At 36.8% G+C, this 22,889-nt stretch overlaps 1 protein-coding gene across 1 annotated transcript in view; it reads right to left on the reverse strand.

The window, feature by feature from the left end:
- Positions 1 to 22,889, reverse strand: part of odad2 (outer dynein arm docking complex subunit 2) — an 80,090-nt gene that overhangs the window by 50,604 nt on the left and 6,597 nt on the right. The window contains 7 exon segments of the mRNA XM_048171093.1: positions 11,082 to 11,198; positions 12,334 to 12,473; positions 14,907 to 15,013; positions 15,367 to 15,413; positions 15,415 to 15,494; positions 16,710 to 16,864; positions 17,125 to 17,350. Of these exon segments, the coding sequence (XP_048027050.1) occupies positions 11,082 to 11,198; positions 12,334 to 12,473; positions 14,907 to 15,013; positions 15,367 to 15,413; positions 15,415 to 15,494; positions 16,710 to 16,864; positions 17,125 to 17,350 (872 nt within the window).

A 22,889-nucleotide genomic window follows, 5' to 3' on the forward strand; every position in this document is an offset into this window, starting at 1 on the left:
TTATATCCATTTCCTCACACCACTCCAACCCACCTTTAATATTATAATTGAAGTAATAAACTTGCAAAATCCCTGTCCAAGAGCAAGTAGGGAGAGTTCAAGGATTAGTTCACTTTGAAATGAAAATTAACCCAAGAATTACTCACCCTCAAGCCCTCCTAGGTGTATTTAACCTTCTTTCTGATGAACACTATTGGAGTTATATTAATAAATATCCGCACACATCCAAGCTTTACAATGGCAGTGAACGGGACCAATGAGTATGAAGCTCAAGAAAGTGCATCCATCCACCATAAACGTACTTCACACAGCTCTGGGGGGGTAAATAAAGGCCCTTTGAAGCAAAATGATGCATTTGTGTAAGAAAAATATCCATATTTAACACATTATAAAGTAAAATACCTAGCTTCCGCCAGACTGCCTTTCATATTCAGCATATGAAGAAAGTGTAATGCCTCTCGCAGTTCAAACCGCTTCAGCTACAACCTACACCTTCCGTATTCAACTTACGAAAAAAGTGTAACTGACGCAACATCAGTTACACTTTCTTTGTAAGCTGAGTACAGAAGGCGGTCTGGCGGAAACCAGACATTTTACTTTATAACTTGTTAAATATGGATATTTTTCTTACACAAACACATCACTTCGCTTCAGAAGGCCTTTATTTACCCCCTCAAGCCGTGTGGAGTACCTTTATGATGGATGGATGTGGATGGATGCACTTTCTTGAGCTTAATACTCATTGGTCCCGTTCACTGCCATTATAAAGCTTGGACGCATCAGGATATTTATTAATATAACTGATTGTGTTCCTCAGAAAGAAGAAAGTCAAATACACCTTGGATGGCGTGAGGGTGAGTAAAGCTTTGGGTGATTTTCATTTCAAGGTGAACTAATCCTTTAAATCTCCAGTATGGCATCCTAAACAGATGCCTGAATGGAGAAAACATCCAACTATGAAGATAGATGACAAGGAAAGAAATTTGCCAGACAAAAGAGGTCTATTCTAAAACTTATAGTGTGCTGACTACTATTGATGGGACTCACAATTGATTTCAATACAGGCAACATGAGGGGAATGATGCCATATTCTAAAAAACATATATACACAAGTTTAGGGGAAACATTTTCTTAAAGGTGCTAAAGAGGATGTTTTGTTTTATACATTTTTGCAATATTACTTGAAACTGTCTTTACTAACTGATAAAAGATTATTTATTAGGTGCACTGAAAGGAATAATATTAATATACATCATCTGTGCACGAGGTAGGGCCTTAAAAACATCAGCCAATCGTTTATGCGATCATTGCGTAAACGATTGGCCCTCTGGCTTGTCAATCACTGCCATTACGTTCCTTGTGAGAGACATGCGCGGATTGGCCCTCTGGCTTGTCAATCACTGCCATGACGTTCCTTGTGAGAGACGTGCGCGGCTGCGCGCTCCAGTAACTTTCCACACTCTACAGGCGCCGCATGCAATGTTTTTGTCAGGAGACAGGAGTAACAACTGCAGATTATGAGTTACCTGTGGTGAGTCCGACATAATTAATCCACTAACACGACACAGCGAATGCCAGGTGGTAAACACTCGTGTTCCAATACTCGTGCACAAGTTTTGGGAGGCGTTCCCTCGAAATGAGCTGTGAAGGAGGGGGGGTTGTTCTTAGGCATGCGCTCATTTAAAAAACTCACTAACAGTCTTTGGTTTCTCAGTCAACAAATAGATCCTCTTTAGCACCTTTAAATGATTATGTTTTACATATTATATTATATAGAATGTATAATATTTTAATATAATATTATTTTCATATACACTATCCATTCAAAAGTTTGGGATAAGTAAGATTTTAAATGTTTCTGAAAGAAGTCTCTTATCAGACCATGGCTGCATTTATTCAATCAAAAATATGAACAGTACTATTGTGAAATATTATTGCAATTTAAAATAACCGTTTTGAATTTTAATACTTTTTAATAAATTAAAAAATGTATTTATGCAAAGCTGAGTTTTTTATCAGTCATATAATGCTTTAGAAATCATTCAAATATGCTGATTTGGTGCTCAAGAAAACATTTCTTATTATTATCATCAATGTTGAAAATTATTATCAGTGTTGAAAAAAATTATTTTATATATTTATACATGCAGTGCTGCATTAGAATTTGCGACGTTGTTGTTCAAGGCAGAATAAATAAGTTGCCTTTTGAAACAAACTTTACACTAAGAATGCATTTACGATGCATTAAAATACTACTGAGGCAGCTTACTAGGTTTTGGAACAGAGTGACCGTCTTCCTGTCCCTGAAAAAGCAGCAGAATGCGATATCTTTTCCCTGATCAACGTCACCTTCTGCTCAGCCCTGGCTGCGCATGTTTGATTAAAAGTGTCTGATCTAATAAAAGTATGAAAATGCATCGGTTCCTCATGCAGCTGATATGTTAGGAGATTCAGCCTGTTGTCTTTGGCTAAGAGTTGGTGTGCGCTGAGGATTTCTGGGCTGAAAAATCACGGTCCGGTGGTTGACTGATGGCTGAAGGACCAGAGCGTGTCTGAGACTTATTACAGCAAACTCAGGCCGCAATCCAGAGCCTATTCTCTGCTGAACTTTTCACGCTACAAGAGTCCCATAGTGCAGCTAAAAGCATTATCTGTTCTCAAATCAGCATGCATCCTAACGTAACGGGTTCGTTTCAGGTGGATAAACGTCTATTTGTAGAAGGTGATGAGAGTCTTGAGTAAAAAGGAGAACTCTCATATATAACCTTGTAGAAATGTGTTTGGAAGACATGAGAAAGACATGGAAAGAGAAGACAGAAATGCAAACTGAATGAAATCTAGAAAACAAGGAACTAATGTAAAATATGGAGAACAAAGAGGGGTTTGATTTGTGTCTAAGCAGACTACTTTTATGACTCTCTCTTTACGGCCTCTGTCCATCACCCGTCAGCTGCTAGCGCTCATGGTTGAGCTCCGGCCTGCTGGCATAATAAAACATGAAAGTCTGGTGGGCATTTTTACACACAAACGCTTGCACGCTGAACCGCCTGCCTGGCATCATCGCTTCAAAGAATAATAAAGTCTTTCTCCTCACTGCCACCAATAATCGAACTCAACCTGCTAGCACATATCCAGCCTTGTTCAAAAACCAAACACTAAAACCGCACTGAGAATATTCACCTCATTCCTTTTCTTTAGTAATACATATTGTTTCAAAGCAGCTTTGCAGAAAATAGTGCCTTAATACCCACACTGAACAAGCCAAAGGCAACATGGCAAGGAAAAATCATTGTAGAAAAATCACAGCAGAAGTGCAACATCTGTTCAGCAGGTTAATCGTAGGCACTTTCAATCAGATCTTAAATTTGAAGTGGCATTTCCTGTCTTGATAAGAATTGTATTATACAAAAAAATGTTGGCAACAATATTCTAACACTTTTCAGCAATATCAATTATGACTATAATGTACCAAATAAACACCCTGATGTGATTTACACAAGCAGGACGTGTTCCTATATCAACATCCTTTGTTGTTCCTGAAACAACATTCCCATTAATCAATCACTGCCTTATGATTTTAGAGTGTTAGGGCTTTGATTAGGTTGATATGGATGTTGTTCTAGGATCTACAAAGGATGTTGATCCAGGGTCAAGTGTAAATGTCACCGTGTCAAATAAACAAGCACAGAATATAGCTCTACTTCAGCTCATCCAGTTTTTCTCATAAAGCTTTAGAATGATAGCACACTTAGACCGAACATTCATCAGAGGCAAGAGTTATGGAAGGTGAGCAGTGCTACCGAGCACAGACTCATGGGAACTGTTCCTCAAGTGAGGAAGATGAAGCCTGTCCTGGACACGACAGAGTTTAACTTGGACATCTCTGCTGAGAGTAAAGGTAAAATTCAGCAGCAGGCTTAATTTGTGTCTGAAAATTGGCTCTGAATGCACAATGAATAGATGAAAAGAACATTTCATACTTTCTGTCCTCAAGGTAACTGACGGGAACACCAGACAGAGGTTTTTACACCGACAGAGTAGCACTAGACAATAACCATTACTATATGGTGCAGCAGTAATCTTTCTGTCTGCCTTCATTTTCCATCTGCAAACTATATCGGCGAGAGATAACATCACCATCATTTAGCAATGAACATAAAGAGAAATCTGTCTCGATGATGGAGTTTCCGTTTATATTGCTCAAGGACAGAATTATGTCGGTTATAAAACCGCCAACAGGTCGGCATAAAACATTAGCGTGGATCTGAGGACTTTGTTTTAAGAAAAGAAAAGTACAAGCTAGGAGGAAACCTTTTGTCTGGATCAACAAAAAGGCATTTACTGTGCTCTGCTACCGATGAAGCTGAAGACAAATCTCGACCAAGCCAAAATCGCAAAAAAAAAAAAAAAAAAAAAAAGGAAAGGAAAGAAAAATGGTAATTTCTTAAAGATGTTGTATATTTAAAAATTACGTTAGATATAATTCTTGTCTGTAAAATCTCATGTAAAAAGGACTAAATATTTGGTGCTGTAAAACAAAACATTTTTCCAACAAATACATTGTGTCTCTGAGAAATAGGATATAATTTCTCAAACAATAAACACTTTTCACCACATCTTGAGGCCATTATCAGAGACTCAATTTGTTAATTTATCTTTTACTTTATTCAGAGGGGTCTGACTAACTGGCCTGTTCTCACATTCTTTCACACTGTGGTGATGTGAAAAATAGCACAGTGACAGAGGAGAGAACTCCCTCTCTCTCTCGTTCAGTCTCTTAATCTGTCTCTCTCTTGCTTATTGTGACAAGAAGACACTCTACGCACAGAGAGAAGTGTAGACATTAGCTTGTCCCCTCTTTCCCTTTGCTCTCTTCTCCTCAGCTGTGATTAATCTTAGGCTGCATACCTCACACCACAGGCTGAGGAGCGAGCAGGAACACACTGCTGCCAGTTGATGGACAGCTGTGCTGTTTTTGTGTCTATGTTTCTAAGTATTGGCCTCTTTCCTTGAGTCTGTTTAGCAAATATTTGGAATTCAAAATGAATAACTCAATCAGTAGTCTACATTGTTACTATGCGTTCTTTTTTTCTTTTTCTTTTTTTAGAAAATCACTTGATAAAGTTTTAAAGTAATAAAGTTATTATTATTTAGCATTTTTGGATTTCAAATGCAGGAGAGACAGGAAGCAATGAGAGAGGAGATAGCGGAACAGGATCAGACTCAAACTTGGTTGCCCGAGGATCTAGTGCTCCATGCATGTGTCGGAACACTGCACACGTTTGCGGCTTCGACAATGACGTGACGCATGTTTTTTCTGTAATTAAGTGTAAATGTTTAATGAACTGCATTTCTCAACTAAAACAACACATGCCAGTGAGGCATGGAATATCATTTTATTTCAATATCATGATTTTGGGACGTAAAATGTATTTGGTGTTGTTCATATTTCAAGGTGAATAGCAAAATGTCCTGCGGTGTGACTGTAACATTGATGACTCATCAAATGTAAATATTAGTAAAATAAAGCAGATATGTTTGGAGCAGCTAATAAATGTCTTGGCATTATTTTGTATGTATTTACTTAATTAACTTAAGTTTTCAAAATGCTAAAAAGTACTAAAATAATATTTACAGTACATTTTGTTTTGAAACACAAATGCTGTCCTGCAGTGTGACATATATTAGATTTTTGTACTGGCAGTTACATGGACAGCATAGGGGTCCGTTAGTCAAGCCCCCTACCAGAAAATCCCCCAGATGTTTGGATGTGCTAAGGAGGTTAAAATGTGAGTGTTAATCTCTTATTAATTTGATAAATTTCATCATTTCTGTCAGACCATGAACATGTCCATTTTTGATAGTCCTGTGGTGTGACTGATCTAGTTCGAGAAAAAAGAAAAATATTTTTAAAAAAGAATCATATTCAGGTTTAAAACAATGAACTTATTCATTTACTGTAAGGCCCGAGGTCAGTCTTGTATAGCAATGACTCAAAATGGCTGCAAAGGTGAAATAGTCCTGTGGTGTGACAGCCCGTCCTGTAGTGTGACATAATTAAGTCAGATGTCTAGCTAGATTCTCGTCTGTTATGTTTGCAATATTAAACATAAATATAAATATATCTCTGTCTCTATATATACAGGTGCTGGTCATATAATTAGAATATCATCAAAAAGTTGATTTATTTCACTAATTCCATTCAAAAAGTGAAATATATATATATTATATTCATTCATTACACACAGACTGATATATTTCAAATGTTTATTTCTTTTCATTTTGATGATTATAACTGACAACTAAGGAAAATCCCTAATTCAGTATCTCAGAAAATTAGAATATTGTGAAAAGGTTCAATATTGAAGACACCTGGTGCCACACTCTAATCAGCTAATTAACTCAAAACACCTGCAAAGGCTTTTAAATGGTCTCTCAGTCTAGTTCTGTAGGCTACACAATCATGGGGAACACTGCTGACTTGACAGTTGTCCAAAAGATGACCATTGACACCTTGCACAAGGAGAGCAAGACACAAAAGGTCATTGCAAAAGAGGCTGGCTGTTCACAGAGCTCTGTGTCCAAGCACATTAATAGAGAGGCGAAGGGAAGGAAAAGATGTGGTAGAAAAAAGTGTACAAGCAATAGGGATAACCGCACCCTGGAGAGGATTGTGAAACAAAACCCATTCAAAAATGTGGGGGAGATTCACGAAGAGTGGACTGCAGCTGGAGTCAGTGCTTCAAGAACCACTACGCACAGACGTATGCAAGACATGGGTTTCAGCTGTCGCATTCCTTGTGTCAAGCCACTCTTGAACAACAGACAGCATCAGAAGCGTCTCGCCTGGGCTAAAGACAAAAAGAACTGGACTGCTGCTGAGTGGTCCAAAGTTATGTTCTCTGATGAAAGTAAATTTTTGCATTTCCTTTGGAAATCAGGGTCCCAGAGTCTGGAGGAAGAGAGGAGAGGCACACAATCCATGTTGCTTGAGGTCCAGAGTAAAGTTTCCACAGTCAGTGATGGTTTGGGGTGCCATGTCATCTGCTGGTGTTGGTCCACTGTGTTTTCACTATCAGAGCAACCTGGGCTCTCATAACACCTGAGCAGTGCCACAGACTGATCGACTTCATGCCACGCCGTATTGCTGCAGTAATTCAGGCAAAAGGAGCCCCAACTAAGTATTGAGTGCTGTACATGCTCATACTTTTCAGGTTCATACTCTTCAGTTTGCCAAGATTTCTAAAAATCCTTTCTTTGTATTGGTCTTAAGTAATATTCTAATTTTCTGAGATACTGAATTTGGGATTTTCCTTAGCTGTCAGTTATAATCATCAAAATGAAAAGAAATAAACATTTGAAACATATCAGTCTGTGTGTAATGAATGAATATAATATACAAGTTTCACTTTTTGAATGGAATTAGTGAAATAAATCAACTTTTTGATGATATTCTAATTATATGACCAGCACCTGTATATTAAACAAATATTGTAAATATTATATATAATATACCTATATTATACATATATTAAATATAAATATATATATCTGTCTTCATTATACATAATATACCTATATTATACATATATTAAACATAAATGTATATCTGTCTTGATGATTTCAACATACTTTTAATTATTATAGCATGATTTTAATGACTTTCTCCTGAGAAACAAGATATTTGTTTAGTCTTTTAAGTTAAAAATAGAAATGAATAGTCTTTATGACTGGGTCTAATTTGATGCCTCCAAAATGTTAATTATTCAGTATGTCTTGTTCACTATGTTTTTAGTTCAAATTCATACACTAAGTAATAAGATTGTACTGATATGTTGCATTTTCATTAATGTTCAAATAGAGATGCAAATGAATTTGTTTGTTACAAAAGTATTCAATAAATTTCACCATAAATGTTCATACAGTGTCTCATTTCGTCCTGTGGTGTGACGGGATGTCCTGTGGTGTGACATCACTTCAAACACAATTAAACGACTTTTACTATGTTAACTAGCTTAAATAATTATATGAATTTGAAAACATTGCATAATATAACTATATTAAAAAATAATAAACATTTTCAAATATTTTTTTCTCATTTTACAGAATATTTCCACTGGAGTGAGTGGTAAAAAATGGCACAAGCAAAGAATATAATCGAAAAACAGCTGTGAAAAAAAATATATGCAGAATTTTAATGATCATTCTTTAAGAATACTCGTTAAACTTAAAACATACCTGATTTGTATTTGAAATAAATAATATTTCAATATTTGAATTTTATAGTAATATCACACCGCAGGACATATTTTGCCTGGAGCTGTGAGAAAAGCTTAATAAATTACATAATGAGAAAAATAATCTGCTAACCTCTAACAGTTTTAAAAACAACAGTATTTGAACTTTCCAAATTCATACAATTCTCAAGCAATTTAGAACTTTGTTTTAAAAAATGCTGTTTCAACCTTATTTGTCATCTGCCCATGTGCAATTATCTAAATGTACACTAATTAGGGGTTTGATGAGATGCTGTGCCACAAGATCTCACAATATTAAAAAAATGACGGTGCTGTCTTGTGATATCAGTATTATGGAGTTGAGTTTATGGCAAAATCTTTACACTGCGTGAATTATATTGTTCTGTCTTTTACTGCATATGATAATTAAATAAACATATGCGCTGTTATCATTAACATCCATGGAGAGCATCTCAGCAGCTGACAAACTCCTTACCCTTTGAGTTTGGATTGCTTATAACGTGTTTAGAAAATCTTTCCCCATATTTGTAAATTATTTATAAACCTATGCCAACACAGAAGTATACATCAGTATGTTTCGAAATATGAAAATTGTTGTTCATCGCGAAAATAAAAGTTTAAACCCTCGCTCTGAGTTTGCCTGTTTTGATGCCCACATGATCTTGTTCAAGGAATTACAGTGGCTGTAGCATTTAGAAGTGGCCAAATTTTAAAGATTCAGTGAATATCTGAATTAAATGTTGTTTGGCCAATTTTAAACAAGGATTTGATCGTGCTGTAAAGTGTAACAACAATCACCAGGCCATTGGCACCCTCTGCAAGCATTTGTTATAAAAGATAATGTAAATAAGCTGTTTATATTATGTATATTACATAATGTACTTTAACAGGGTTGTTCAATAAAACCATTTTACTTGCTTTTGATACTTCATTTGAACCAACTGTTATTGCCTCATTGTTATTATATATATATATATATATATATATATATATATATATATATATATATATATATATATATATGAAGTCATTTTAAAGGCTATTGTTCACTTACAGGTCCATTTTTATTTCCACAAGGGGAAAAAAATATATATCCGATTAATCATCAAAATAATTGACTGATTACTCACTTACCAGAATAATTTAGTCACTGCCCTAGATTAGTTAAAACATTTCAAAATGCACTTGCAATGTTTTGCATTTTGTGACTTTCAGATGAATAAAAGACAAATCATATATTTCATCATTAAAGATTTCTAAAAATAATATGATATCGTAATAAAGTAATATTGTCTCGTCTTTTTCTCATGAACCCAATATTGTGTATCATCTCGTCTTGTAAGCCAAGTGTATCGTCACACCCCTAACACTTTTGTTCAAAATTCAAAAGACTCATTCACACCAAGAACGATAACTATAACGATAACTATATTAGTGTCCACACCAACGGCTGATATCATTCTGTTTATTCTAAACACACGCTGCAGTTTTGTTGTCTGCTGTTTTAAATGCTCAAGCTCCTTAAAGCAGGATGGATTCTGATTGGCTGTCATCAGCTGGAAAAAAATAAAAGTGAATTCAACGATAAAAAAAGTGATAAAAGTGATTTCAACGATATTGTTTCTCCGTGCAGTTATCGTTATAGCTGCGGTGTGGACATATCTTTATCAATATCGTCAAAAGGACTTTATGCTCACCAAAGCTGCATTTATTTGATCAAAAATAGAGTAAAAACAGTAATATTGTGAAATATTACTAATATTGAAAATAAATGTTTTCTATTTTAATATATTTTATTTTAATATATTTATTCCTGAGATGGCAAAGGTGAATTTTCACTACAGTCTTCAGGGTCACATGATTCTTCAGAAATCATTTTAAATGTGCTGATTTGGGGCTTAGGACATCCCACAGTGTTAGTGTTGCCAGTAAAGAGGTTCAGAATAGTACACAAACATCAATGTCTGCCATGAAGAGTCATTAACAAAGCATAGTTTAGTTGGAGAATGCTAATGAAAAAACGAATACCTATAGTATTCGCGAGCCTGCAAAACTCTAAAGCTTGTGGTGAACAAAAACTCCAGCGTTTTCAGAGGTGAGTGGATTCTGACTAACTTAAACACCTCTGATTGTCCATTGATTTCAAGAGATCAACAGACATGTTTGTGATTGGCTTCATTGCTCAACGCTTCAAAAATATGTTGTAAATGGAAACCCTTTAACGCTCTCCAGAGCGCAAACACAAATACACACTACAGAGTTTGTCAAATCAGTTTCACCAATATGATATTAATTACAGTATCAACTGAAGGTGCTCTTGCTAAGCACCCTCTAGCACTCCTGTAGAACTGGGCCTGCCTCTCACGTGGCGCCCCTGTGTCATTTTGCACCCTAGGCAACTGCCTATGTTGCCTATGCCACAGGCCGGCCATGTTAATAAGCACTAAAGTCAGGGAAAAACATCAGGGGATGGATTATATAAGTATGCCACAGTTGCGCTGTCAAATTTTGGATGATTAGTCCATAAAGTGAATAACTGTGAATTATGTAATTCACATGTTAGGATTGCCCAGAGCATGGTTAGGATATCTAAAGTCGTGTGGTGTGGAGCAGACACTATAATGAAACCACTGTCATGTGTTCAGAAATCACCATCTGGAGCATTTTATGGCCAAGTGTAGTGGAAGAGAATAACTAAAAACGATCATAGAAACCCAACAATGGCAAACATTGGAATTAAACCAACAATAGAGGATATAAGGCACAACTCATACATGCTAAAAAGGGGTGAAACTGCTGTATTCATGTGGTGTTAAGCAATACCTTTTCATCAGAAGCCTTAGCAAAATGGGTAGACGTGTTTTTCAACAGTGTGACAAGGTCTTTGTAGACTTCACTTCTTCTCCTATAGGAGTTTTCACCTCCTTCTCCATTGATTTCCTGGAAAACCAAATCATAATGTAAGTGTAAACGGAGAGATTAACGACATTCCCAGTGGTGTATTAGTATTTTTGGCTGAGATGTACGTCGGGTTACAATACATATTTTAAACATAGAGTCATATTTGAAAAAGACAATTGAAAGAGCAAGAGAAAAGGTTCAACACACTAAACACCCACACACAAAGACCATCAGCCTCAAACACATACACAGACATAAATGTACTTTGAATTTTTAATCTCTGAGGTTTATAGGTGAATTGTTCTGATTAAATGTCTAATCTTTACAATTAACTTCACTGTCATTTGCAGTAAATTCAAGCTGACCTCAAATGTACAATGAACAGGTGACTGTCAGAAAGCATTGAACAAAACACAGACGAGAACAAGAGAGTCCAAAATGAACAGACATTGAGAGAGAAAGAGAGAGGTGGAGGAGGGAGAGAAATTAGATTTAAGAAAGAAACACAAAGATAAAAATAGACAGATATGTACATGATTAAGTGGTGCTCTGAATCAGAATGAAAAATATTGTGGTGTGTAAAATGTTGCTTTTGATTAATTGCACACATATTTAGTTCTGCGAGGCGGCTTTAAAACACTGAACACAGTTAGAGAAGCAGATCTGGAACAGAATCACATAACTGTCATGTCTTAACTTTTCAGTTTCGCTTACCTCATATTTTGGAAAAGTGTCTGTATACCATACCTTTCAAACACATTAAGAGCACATTGTGTGTTCAAATTGTCTACCAAAATTGGCTCCCTTGACAGCTTGACACATTTCAGATTCAGAAAACTCATATCGCATCACTCAGCATTCCGATGAGATGCATTAATTTCCATCTGCTATGTACTCAGGTCAAGCTTGTTGGGATATGCCCTGTTTAGATTATCAAACTCCTCTGTAATTGATTTCATGATAAAAACACAATATAATTAACTAGGGGAATGTCCACATTTCTGAATCTGATTACTAATGTCAGATGATAGGTTACGTAGCTGAATGTCATCGTTCTTGACTCCGATGTAGCAGAATTGTGTTTTGCTTTGACATACAAGAGAATTGTGTTCCCAGAGCAATCCAAAACTGACATACCAAATGACTGTTATTACTTTCTTGACAGTTTTCTCACCTCATCGAGGAAAACTCCGCTAGTATTGCAAGTGATGAACAGCGTGGGCTCTGTGTCACAGGTCTCAATTATGAGGGAGCAAATCTCTCCATCCATCTGCCTCCAGGGAGGAGAGCGACAACCATTGGAGAACACATAATCTGTGGAGGCAGGATTTATGCTTTAGAGATTTGTATATTTTGTTATATGTATAATGTGTCAAATGTTAAATTAGTGCACTGTTGTCACTTCTCAACAGCAAAAGTTTGCAATAAAACTTCCAGTTTTGGAAAGTTCATACAGTGCAGGCTCCCACAGGGACAGATGGACACTCTTTCCCTGTAGCCCAGCCAGTGAAGATGACTGATTGTTCTTCAGGACTGAGCTGCTGCAGACATAACCCTGAGATAAATCACCCTCGCCAAACACCCCCGTCGATACTCCACATGCTCCAAACCGCCCTGCGCATCCTCACGGCGTCCCCCATTTATTTGCATAGAAGCTTCCAATTTTACTCGGCACACGGGGACGCATTTTTCAAAAGAAGCCACATCCATCATTCAAAATGTGCAGGCCGCAATCCTTTTTCCTAAAACAGTTGATTGTTATGGCACAGCAAATCTGCCCGTTCTCCTCAGGGAAAGAGGAAGAATTGAAGAATCTCTTAAACTGAAATCTGACATATGTAATGGTTTCCATGTTGCGGGGCTTGAATGCAGATATGTTATATTTAAAGGATATCCAGCATTGCCACTAATGGTGTTGGCGTGAAGAGTGAGTGTAAAGAAGAGAGACAGATTTTTTTTAGTTTGGAGTTTATCATAAGGTATTAAGCACAATCGGAACTGCTTTACAGAAAGTTTACTGAGTTTATGATTTGAAAGTTTACTGAGCTTCTTGAAGAAAAACTTCCCTGAAAAGATTCAATTTTAAAGTTCAGTCACATTCACCTTTGCTCGCTGAATTTAGTTGTTTGGTCAAATTGCGTCATTTCAATAGCAATCAACACAATTAGTAACTTCACTTGAGGGCGTATAATTCACATTGTGATCTAGTTGGTCATGCAAATTCGAATAGAAAGCTGCTTGACTTTATAGATTGCTAATGACATTGGAATTTTTTTTTCCTCGCAACATTTTTCTAATGTGACCGCAACTGGCACTGTCTGTTTAACTAAATATAGTTTGATCCCACCTCTGTAGGTCTGTTTTGCCTGCTTGTTTGTGTACCTCTCGTGATTTTCAACTAGAACACCCTCAATGTATTCATAATCATTACCTGAATCCTCTAAAGCCTTGAGAAGCACTGTTTGCTGAGCTCTGATATCAGTTGGTTTTGATTTCATTTATGGCAGACAGTTTGCTTTACATCAGCAGGGAAGTGGGCCTCACGCACCTGCATGAGGTTCGACTCTGAAAGTGGGACTATGAGCATTTCACTGGGGCCGGCTGTCACCTCAGCTGTCTCTACAGATCCATCTTTTGAGTTATCTGACACCAGCCTCTCTTGATTCAATTTCTTGTTGGCCTGCGGGATCTGTGATGGTTCAGTGGCCACATTTAACTCAGCACCACTCTTTCTGTCGCAGCTCTGCACATCATCAGTAACAGCCACATTAGTGGCGTTCATCTAATTTTTGTTAGAGTGGGTCTGTCTAATATAATTCGTAATTGCCACAAACAAAAAATCTTACTGACTTTGAACTAATACAAGCAATACTGGTTCACTTTATCTTTAATTGGAAAGAAATCTTGTTTTCTGAAGTTAGTTTATGCTTAAAAAATAAAAATATCTTCCAATTGGGTAAGAAAAATAAACTTAAAATTCAAAAGGAAAACAAGTTTATTTTCTTAACCCCATTGGAAGATATTTTTTATTGTTTTAAGCATAAACTCACACCGTGTCTGCTCCGGACATGACCATTGAAGTACTTCAGAAATAGAATGTTGCACCATGCTGCATCCAGCGTAGACAGCATCACTGATTATAATAGGTTCTATTTGCTTTTGTTGCGTCGCGCCGCTTGTGTCTGGTGTAAACATGATGTCACTCAATTTTCAGAAAAAACAATTCTGTCATTTAATTTCTCAAGTATATGTATTTTGATTTGAGAATGTTTGCTAGATATGCAAGAAAACAAGAGAAAAATACTAAGTAAGAAATGTACTTTCTTCATGGCAGAGGCGTCAGTCAGCATTTGTTTCCATGCCTGAAAGTCACATGTGAGAACTGAGAAGTTTTCCCCAAAATCTGAATTACTGTACAACTTCAGTTCAGTTGAACAATGTAAGAAAAGAAAAGAAAAGAAAAGACGACCAAAATATCACACAGATTCTCCAATCACTCGCTCTGAGCATCGAGTGAGAAAGAAGGAGTGTGGTATATATATATATATATATATATATATATATATATATATATATATATATATATATATATATATATATATATATAGAGAGAGAGAGAGAGAGAGAAAGAGAGAAACAAGATTAATCAGATTGAGGGTGAAAATAAGTCTGGAAGTGAGTGAGTGACAGAACGAGATAAAGTGAGCAGGAGTGATGGAGAGGGGGAAGAGTGAGAATAATGCAAACCTGATGTGTAGCGCACAGACTTCAGCACCCGGTTTTCTCCTGTTCCACAGAATCTCTTCAACAGATCTACCTCCGTATCAACAGCTGCTGGGCTTAGCCTGCCCTCTCTGGGCAAAAACACACACACAACATGGAACAAAAACACAGCTCATTAACCAGTAACAGTAATATAGCTAGTGAAAAATTAAGTGAAAACATGTACTTGTCAAGTACTCTAAAACACAGCTATCTATTTATGATGCTGCACTATAAATGGACAAACCCAGGTTCATTTTAAGCAAGCAATACAATACAGTAAATTAAAAAAAAAAAAAAATTATATATATGTATGTGTATATATATATATATATATATATATATATATACATAAATATGTTCAGTCTTTTCAATATATGGCAATATATGGCTGATTGCTTTGATTAAAGGCAGTATACAGTATATGCATACAGAAAGTGTTTACCTGGCGATCGGTCTGACAGCAATGCTTAGCAGCTTCTCGTCCAGCTGCTGCAAGGATATTAAATAGTTCGTCTTCATGTATTGAAGGAGATCTGGACCCAAAGATCTTCTTCATTGGCTCCCTGTTAGCTGTTGGCCATAAACACACCTTATATTCACACCTGCTCATTATACAAAAACACTTTTACTATTCTTTGTTTTTGTTTTTTTCCCTCAGCCCCATGCTTCATTGCAAGTTTTACCCCAAGAGTCTTCATGCAACCAGGGCAATAGGTGTCAGTATAGAGTCCAAATTCAGTGGTACCACTGGGACAAATAAGAAACCGCTAAATGTTAGCAAAAACTTATCGACCGCACCTTTAAATGTTAGCCAAAAGCTGCAGAAAGCATGTCTGAAACTAATCTTCAGAACAAAAATTTGCTCTAAAAAACAGTGTGGTCCAAAAGACTGAGACCACTAGTAAAATTGTGTCTATTTCATACATACACTCTAAAAAATACTGGGTTTAAAAACAACCCAAATTGGGCTGAAAATGGATTGTTTGGGTTGTTTTAACCCCGCGGTTGGGTTAAATGTTTGCCTAACGTGCTGGGCAGTTTTATTTAACCCAACTATTGTTTAAAAATGACTATATGGCTGGCTTAAAATGAACCCAAAATAGGTTGGAAATTAAATATCAAACATATAATTAAGGTGAATATTTATTAATAATTAATTTAATAAATGTTTATTGTTTAATTATTATTTATTAAACTTAATAAATGTTCATTTTCAACCCAACTTGGGTTGTTTTTAACCCAGCACTTTTTAGAGTGTATAATACATATTATAGCCAAACATTAAAAAAAGCCAATTTAAAACTGAATTGAAAAAAATAACATGAATTTCTGATTTTCAGATTCAGTATTTGTATTCTTCTTCTTGCTGTAATAGCAGCAGCACTTGAGCTGCACAAACTCCAAGTTTGAGTCAAACATGATGATCATATTATCCAGCATGATCTGAGAATGATAAATCATCTCGTGCATCAATGGGAAAACATTTGTCCAACTGTAAAAAGGAGTTTAGGTGATTTGATAGGGGTCCTAGAAATAGTGCAGCATCTTAAATAGTTCTTACTTATTTTATGTTTTTAGAACAAAAACATCAACTCTATATTTCCAGGTTTAAATAATTACAGATTTTCAATTTGGTCTCAGATTTTGGGATCTGCATCATAAATGGATATAGGCACTGGACTGTTGAAGACTTCAAAATTGATATTGGAAATAACAGAATACAGCATTTCAGACAAAGGAAAATAAGTGCTTAAAGTAATATTGTATGTTCTCCATGCAGCTCACCCTCCAAACAGCTCTGGACCTCCATCTTTTTATCTTTGCTTAGTTGCAGAAGGTTAGAGAGGTAGTAAAATGAGTACACCGTGATGTCAGGTGGACTCAGTTGGAGAAGGGAACGTCCGTTATCATCATATCCCAGAGACATAACTGATTCTTCTCTGAAAAAGAGAAAAAGCAAAAGGGTGTCACAGGTGTTTTAAGCATTCACCTGACTAAGTAGCTCCAAACATAAACCTTCATTGATTCAGCATAGGAATTTATCTGAAAACTTACAGTATAAAGTGAACCAAATGGAGTTTTACATATATCTAGACATGAAAATTAAATTAGGTCTAATCTTTCTGATTTCTCTAAAGGGAATGTTATGCTAAATCAATTGCACGTCTCTTATAATCTCCGGTTTTTGGTATTAAGTTACCTGATGTCATATAAATCTGATATGAAATCAGACGCTTCTAGAGTTGTTTTCCATTGTAAAGGCTCGCTGAATTTAACCCTGGCCTCTTGTGGGTGTCTGTCGCCGAACTCCTCCGTGAAGAGCAGGATTTCAGTCAGCAAGTCATTATTCAGAGGGCTATCCTCTAGTTTATCAGCATCAGAGCTCCACTGAATTGCCCTAGAGAGTGTCACCCCCATGACGGACACTAGATGAGTGTAACCAAACATTAAAGCAGAGTTAACGCAGTATAGTTAACAGTATTAATACAACACGAGAGGGCTAAAGCTGTAAAGCGCGAGGACTTCATATGCGGCATTCCATACATTGTTTAATTTTAAACTATTTGTTGCCCTCTTGAACGTATATCAATTTATAAGACGGTTTAATACTCACCAAACGTAACTAAACAAGTAACTTTATAACTGTTTTCCTCTAAAAATTTTTAAATATCTTGCTAACTTTGTGGCTGGTCGGCGCTTCCTTCAGTTACTGAGTAACCATAGAAACGAAGCACGCGCTGGCTCCGGTTGCTAATAAACAGTCAAACAACGTAGAGCGGAGAGGGTCAAAAAAGTTCTTTTCTTTTCTTTTCTTTTCTTTTCTTTTCTTTTCTTTTCTTTTCTTTTCTTTTCTTTTCTTTTCTTTTCTTTTCTTTTCTTTTCTTTTCTTTTCTTTTTTCTTTGTCTGTGTGTGAAGGAAACACTGTATTGGTATGAATGATCAACATTCCATTAAGATGTCTTTGCTATGCAAACAAAAGTGAGGTCCAAAACACCTACCTGACCGAATTAAAGGCTTTCACATTATGTCAACTGTTTGTTTTCTCTCTGGGGTTGCGTGCCCACAGAACCACACTTTTGAGAGGCTCTTTATAAACTTCCGTGCTGTGCTGTATGGTTTGGCAGAAAATTACTCACAGGCATTTGGGCCACAGAAAAGACTTAATTTCCCCATTGATCCTGCCCGTACAGCCTCTCAAAATAAGTGAATTCAGCACAACATTATTCACGCTGGGTTTAAGTCTGATAGGTCTCACTCATAAGCTTTCAAGTGAACCAAAACCGAACAGAAGCTCCCTCTTTTCAAATCATGCAGATGGAAGGCCTAGTGCCAGGTGTATTAGCCTCTCTCGATCATTGCCAAACCACACTGATGACCTAGAGATTAACATTCACTTAAATAGTGCTCTTTAGATTTTACTCTCTTACTGAATTAATGATTCTACTTCTTGCTGCAGATCAAGAGATCATTTACTAAGAATCGTCCTCAGGCATTTAATATTACATGGAAATTTACACAAGACTTCAACCTCACAAAGTTAATTAGGAGCAGAGACCTTTTCATTAATTTAATCATCTCTGTCTAGTGGTATGAAACACACACATTACTAGTAATAAACATCACTGAATGGGTTTAATTTAAAGGATTTGTCCACTTTTAAATAAAATTTCCCTGATAATTTACTCACTCCCATATCATCCAAGATGTCCATGTCTTTCTTTCTTCAGTCGACAAGAAATTAAGGTTTTTGATGAAAACATTCCAGGATTTTTCTCCTTATAATGGACTTCAATGGCTTCTAAACAGTTGAAGGTCAAAATGACAGTTTCAGTGCAGCTTCAAAGGGCTTTAAATGAAACCAGACGAGAAATAAGGGTCTTATCTAGCAAAACGATCAGCCATTTTAGAAAAAAATATAACTGTATATGCTTTATAAACACAAATTGTCGCCTTGCACGTTGCTTCCGCTTTCCGTATTCTTCAAAAAGCTTACGCTGTATGTCCTACGCCTTCCCTATTCTACTTACGGAAAAAAACGAAACTGGTGCCGCGTTCGTTCCGTAAGTTGAATAGGGAAGGCGTAGGACATACAGCGTAAGCTTTATGGAGAATACGGAAATGCGGTTTTGGCGGAAGCACTTAGAAGGCGAACATTATATAAAGCATACACATTTACATTTTTTTATACATTACGATCGTTTCGCTAGATAAGACCCTTATTCCTCGTCTGGTATCGTTTAAAGCCCTTTGAAGCTGAACTGAAACTGTAATTTTGACCTTCAACTGTTTGGAGAATAAGGAGGATAATCCTGGAATGTTTTCATCAAAAACCTTAATTTCTTTTCGACTGAAGAAAGAAAGACATGAACATCTTGGATGACATGGGGGTGAGTAAATTATCAGGAAAATTTTATTTAAAAGTGGACTAATCTTTTAAGTACTATTGTATATTTTCTTTGTGTGTAGGAAATAAGCGTAGGCCTTTGATTTTTAAATGTGGAAAAATATCTGTTCTTGTTCCGCTTTGCAACAGACCAGTCATGAACAGCGATGATGAACAGAAGCAGAAAAGAAATGCAAATGCTCACTTAACAGTATGTGTGTGTGTGTGTGTCAACATTTTGATTTATACCTACAGTCCAGACATGCTTTTATTCTACATGTATTTGCAAAAGCCCAGTCTTTCATCCTTGGTTGAATAAATGGGTGCAAATCAGTGTCGTAGATCTTAATGTGTGACATTTTGTCTGGCATAGCCACTTCTTGGAAATCCAACAGACTAAAGCGGGAAGCCCATAAGAGGTAACACTGAGACTCTGTGGGCAATAAAAAACAGACCCTCTCCATCGTTAGAGTTTTCTATCCCTCACTCTCATGTCTGCAATCATTCAATGATAAATTGTAAATGGATTCAAGACGATGGCCTTGGTATAGCACAGGAGTTTTCAAACCGGGTCCATGGAGCCCCAGAAAAATTAAGAGAACTTAAAAATAAAATCTCACCCCCATGTCATCCTTCACATGGAGAACTTAAAAATAAAATTAAAGTGGAGTGGAAAGAAAGACATAAACCTCTTGGATGACATGGGGGTGAGTAAATTATCAGGAAATTGTAACTCTTAAAGGTGATAGAGAGGATTTTTTCGTCGACTGAGAATCCTAAGACTGAGTTTTTTAAATGAGCGCATGCGTAAGAACAGCCCCCCTCCTTCACAGCTCATTTCAAAGGAACGCATCCCAAAACTTGTGCACGAGTATTGGAACACAAGTGTTTACCACCGGCATGTTTACCACCGGCATTCGCTGTGTCGTGTTAGTGGATTCATTATGTCGGACTCACCGCAGGTAACTCATAATCTGCAGTTGTTACTCCTGTCTCCTGACAAAAACATCGCATGCAGCGCCTGTGGAGTGTGGAAAGTTACTGGAGAGCGCAGCCGCGCTCGTCTCTCACAAGGAACGTCATGGCAGTGATTGACAAGCCAGAGGGCCAATCCGCGCACGTCTCTCACAAGGAATGTCATGGCAGTGATTGACAAGCCAGAGGGCCAATCGTTTACGCGATGATCGCGTAAAAACGATTGGCTGATGTTTTTAAGGCCCTACCTCGTGCACAGATGATGTATATTAATATTATTACTTTCAGAGAACCTAATAAATAGTCTTTTATCAGTTAGTAAAGACAGTTTCAAGTAATATTGCAAAAATGTATAAAACAAAACATCCTCTTTAGCACCTTTAATTCAACTAATCCTTTAACTATAAATTTGAATTTAATTCTTTGCAAGTTTACACATAAATAACATTAAGCATGTAGTGGGGAAAAAAGAATCTAAACTCATATTTGACATAAGTTTGAAAACACCTGTCCTACAGATAGGCTAAGTATAAAAAAGGACTAGGAAAGCAGAAAGAGAGAAAGGAGAAGGAGTTAAAGGTTTCATATAGAATGACTAAAGAGAATGAAAGACAGACATAGAAAGGAAAGAAGATGGAAAAAAAAAAAAGAAGCTCTTAACTTGTACTCCACTGCAAGCACGCTCTCATTAGCTCTTACTAATTGCTGTTCGTTAAAGAGGCTAAACACAATGAGCTGGTGCACCAGGGCTTCCTTCAAACATAAACACTCGTAGCCTGTGGTCAGAAGCACCTGTCAGCTCCTCCAACTCTCTCTGCCTTTGACTCAGTCTCGGCATAATAAACAAAGGCGGCGTCTGGACCGGTCCAGCAGTGGATGCTGATTGAGCTGAAGCGGGAACACACTGCAGAAGATTTACGAGGCGCGGCTCTGTCTTCAAGCACGGAGGCTGTGATTGCATCCGTCCACAGCTCACTCTCCACTCTCAAAACAGTCCATTAGCGAGGGGAAATCAGGCTCGGGCAGGAATACACACAAGTTGTGTGGCGATTAAGGGCACCGACCTACTGGAGTTGAGGCCAGTTCAAACAGTACACGATTTGCGCTGCTTTTTAATAGTTTTTGTATGTAAAAGTGCTAGACAGAGTTCTTTGACTTGATTTTTATGCATCAGATTTCAGCCTTTTTAAAACAGCATGTCAAGTTAGACATATTAAAAACAAATCTTCTAAACAACAGTCAATTAATGAGAGGCACAAAAAAAGTCTTTAGCTATGGTTCACTTTAATAAACTTGTAATAATGATTTATATTTTAGAGCAGTCGGGACGGATTTTGCGGGAAATTGCACATAAGATCGCCTGTGCATGTCACGCCAAATCTGTAAACAGAGAAAAGTATCTCCAGCTACAGTATATGGCACAAAAAGGGAAAGTGACAGAGTCCATAATAAAACCTGAATCCAGTAATGGCTTGGGTTTTCAGAGGTGGCGAGAACTCAGATTTGAAAGGATTTAAAAACCAGAGGTATTTTTTTTCCCCTCTTACTCAACTGGTAAAATAGCCATGTAGCCCCAAGTAGCATAAGTTCATTACATAACGTTTGACCTTATCAGACTAGCAAAAGTTATGTCTAATGTTAGGACTTGTAATGAAAACTTTTGTTATGTCATTTTTTTTTAAAAACACCAAAGTTTCCTTGGCTATAAGTCAACAAATTTTTGATGTGAAAAAAAAAAAAAAAAAAATCTAGCAGGTCAAAATGCTCCTGGTATCCATCTTTTAAAATTGAAAAATTGAATTTATCTTGGCTAAATAACAAGGATTCAGTACATGGAAATGACATACAGTGAGTCTCAAACTCCATTGTTTCCTCCTTCTTATATAAATCTCATTTGTTTAAAAAGACCTCCGAAGAACAGGCGAATCTCAACATAACACCGACTGTTACATAACAGTCGGGGTGTACGCCCCCAATATTTGCATATGCCAGCCCACGTTTCCAACATTATAAAAGGCATTAGACAAGGGCAGCCAGTATTAACGTCTGGATGTGCACAACCAAATCATCAGACTAGGTAAGCAAGCAAGAACAATAGCGAAATGGAGCAGATGGAGCAATAATAACTGACATGATCCATGATAACATGATATTTTTAGTGATATTTGTAAACTGTCTTTCTAAATGTTTCGTTAGCATGTTGCTAATGTACTGTTAAATGTGGTTAAAGTTACCATCGGTTATTACTGTATTCACGGAGACAAGAGAGCCGTTGCTATTTTCATTTTTAAACACTTGCAGTCTGTATAATGCATAAACACAACTTCATTCTTTATAAATCTCTCCAACAGAGTAGCATTAGCCGTTAGCCACGGAGCACTATCAAACTCATTCAAAATCAGAAGTAAACAATATAACAGTATACAATACTCACATAATCCGACGCATGCATGCTGCATGCATGACGAACACTTTGTAAAGATCCATTTTGAGGGTTATATTAGCTGTGTAAACTTTGTTAAGGCACTGTTTAAGGCAAGCGCGAGCTCTGTGGGCGGAGAGCATGGGATTTAAAGGGGCCGCAGCATAAAATCGGCGCGTTTAT

The sequence above is a fragment of the Megalobrama amblycephala genome, linkage group LG20, assembly GCF_018812025.1.
Source record: "Megalobrama amblycephala isolate DHTTF-2021 linkage group LG20, ASM1881202v1, whole genome shotgun sequence".
Taxonomy (NCBI): domain Eukaryota; kingdom Metazoa; phylum Chordata; class Actinopteri; order Cypriniformes; family Xenocyprididae; genus Megalobrama; species Megalobrama amblycephala.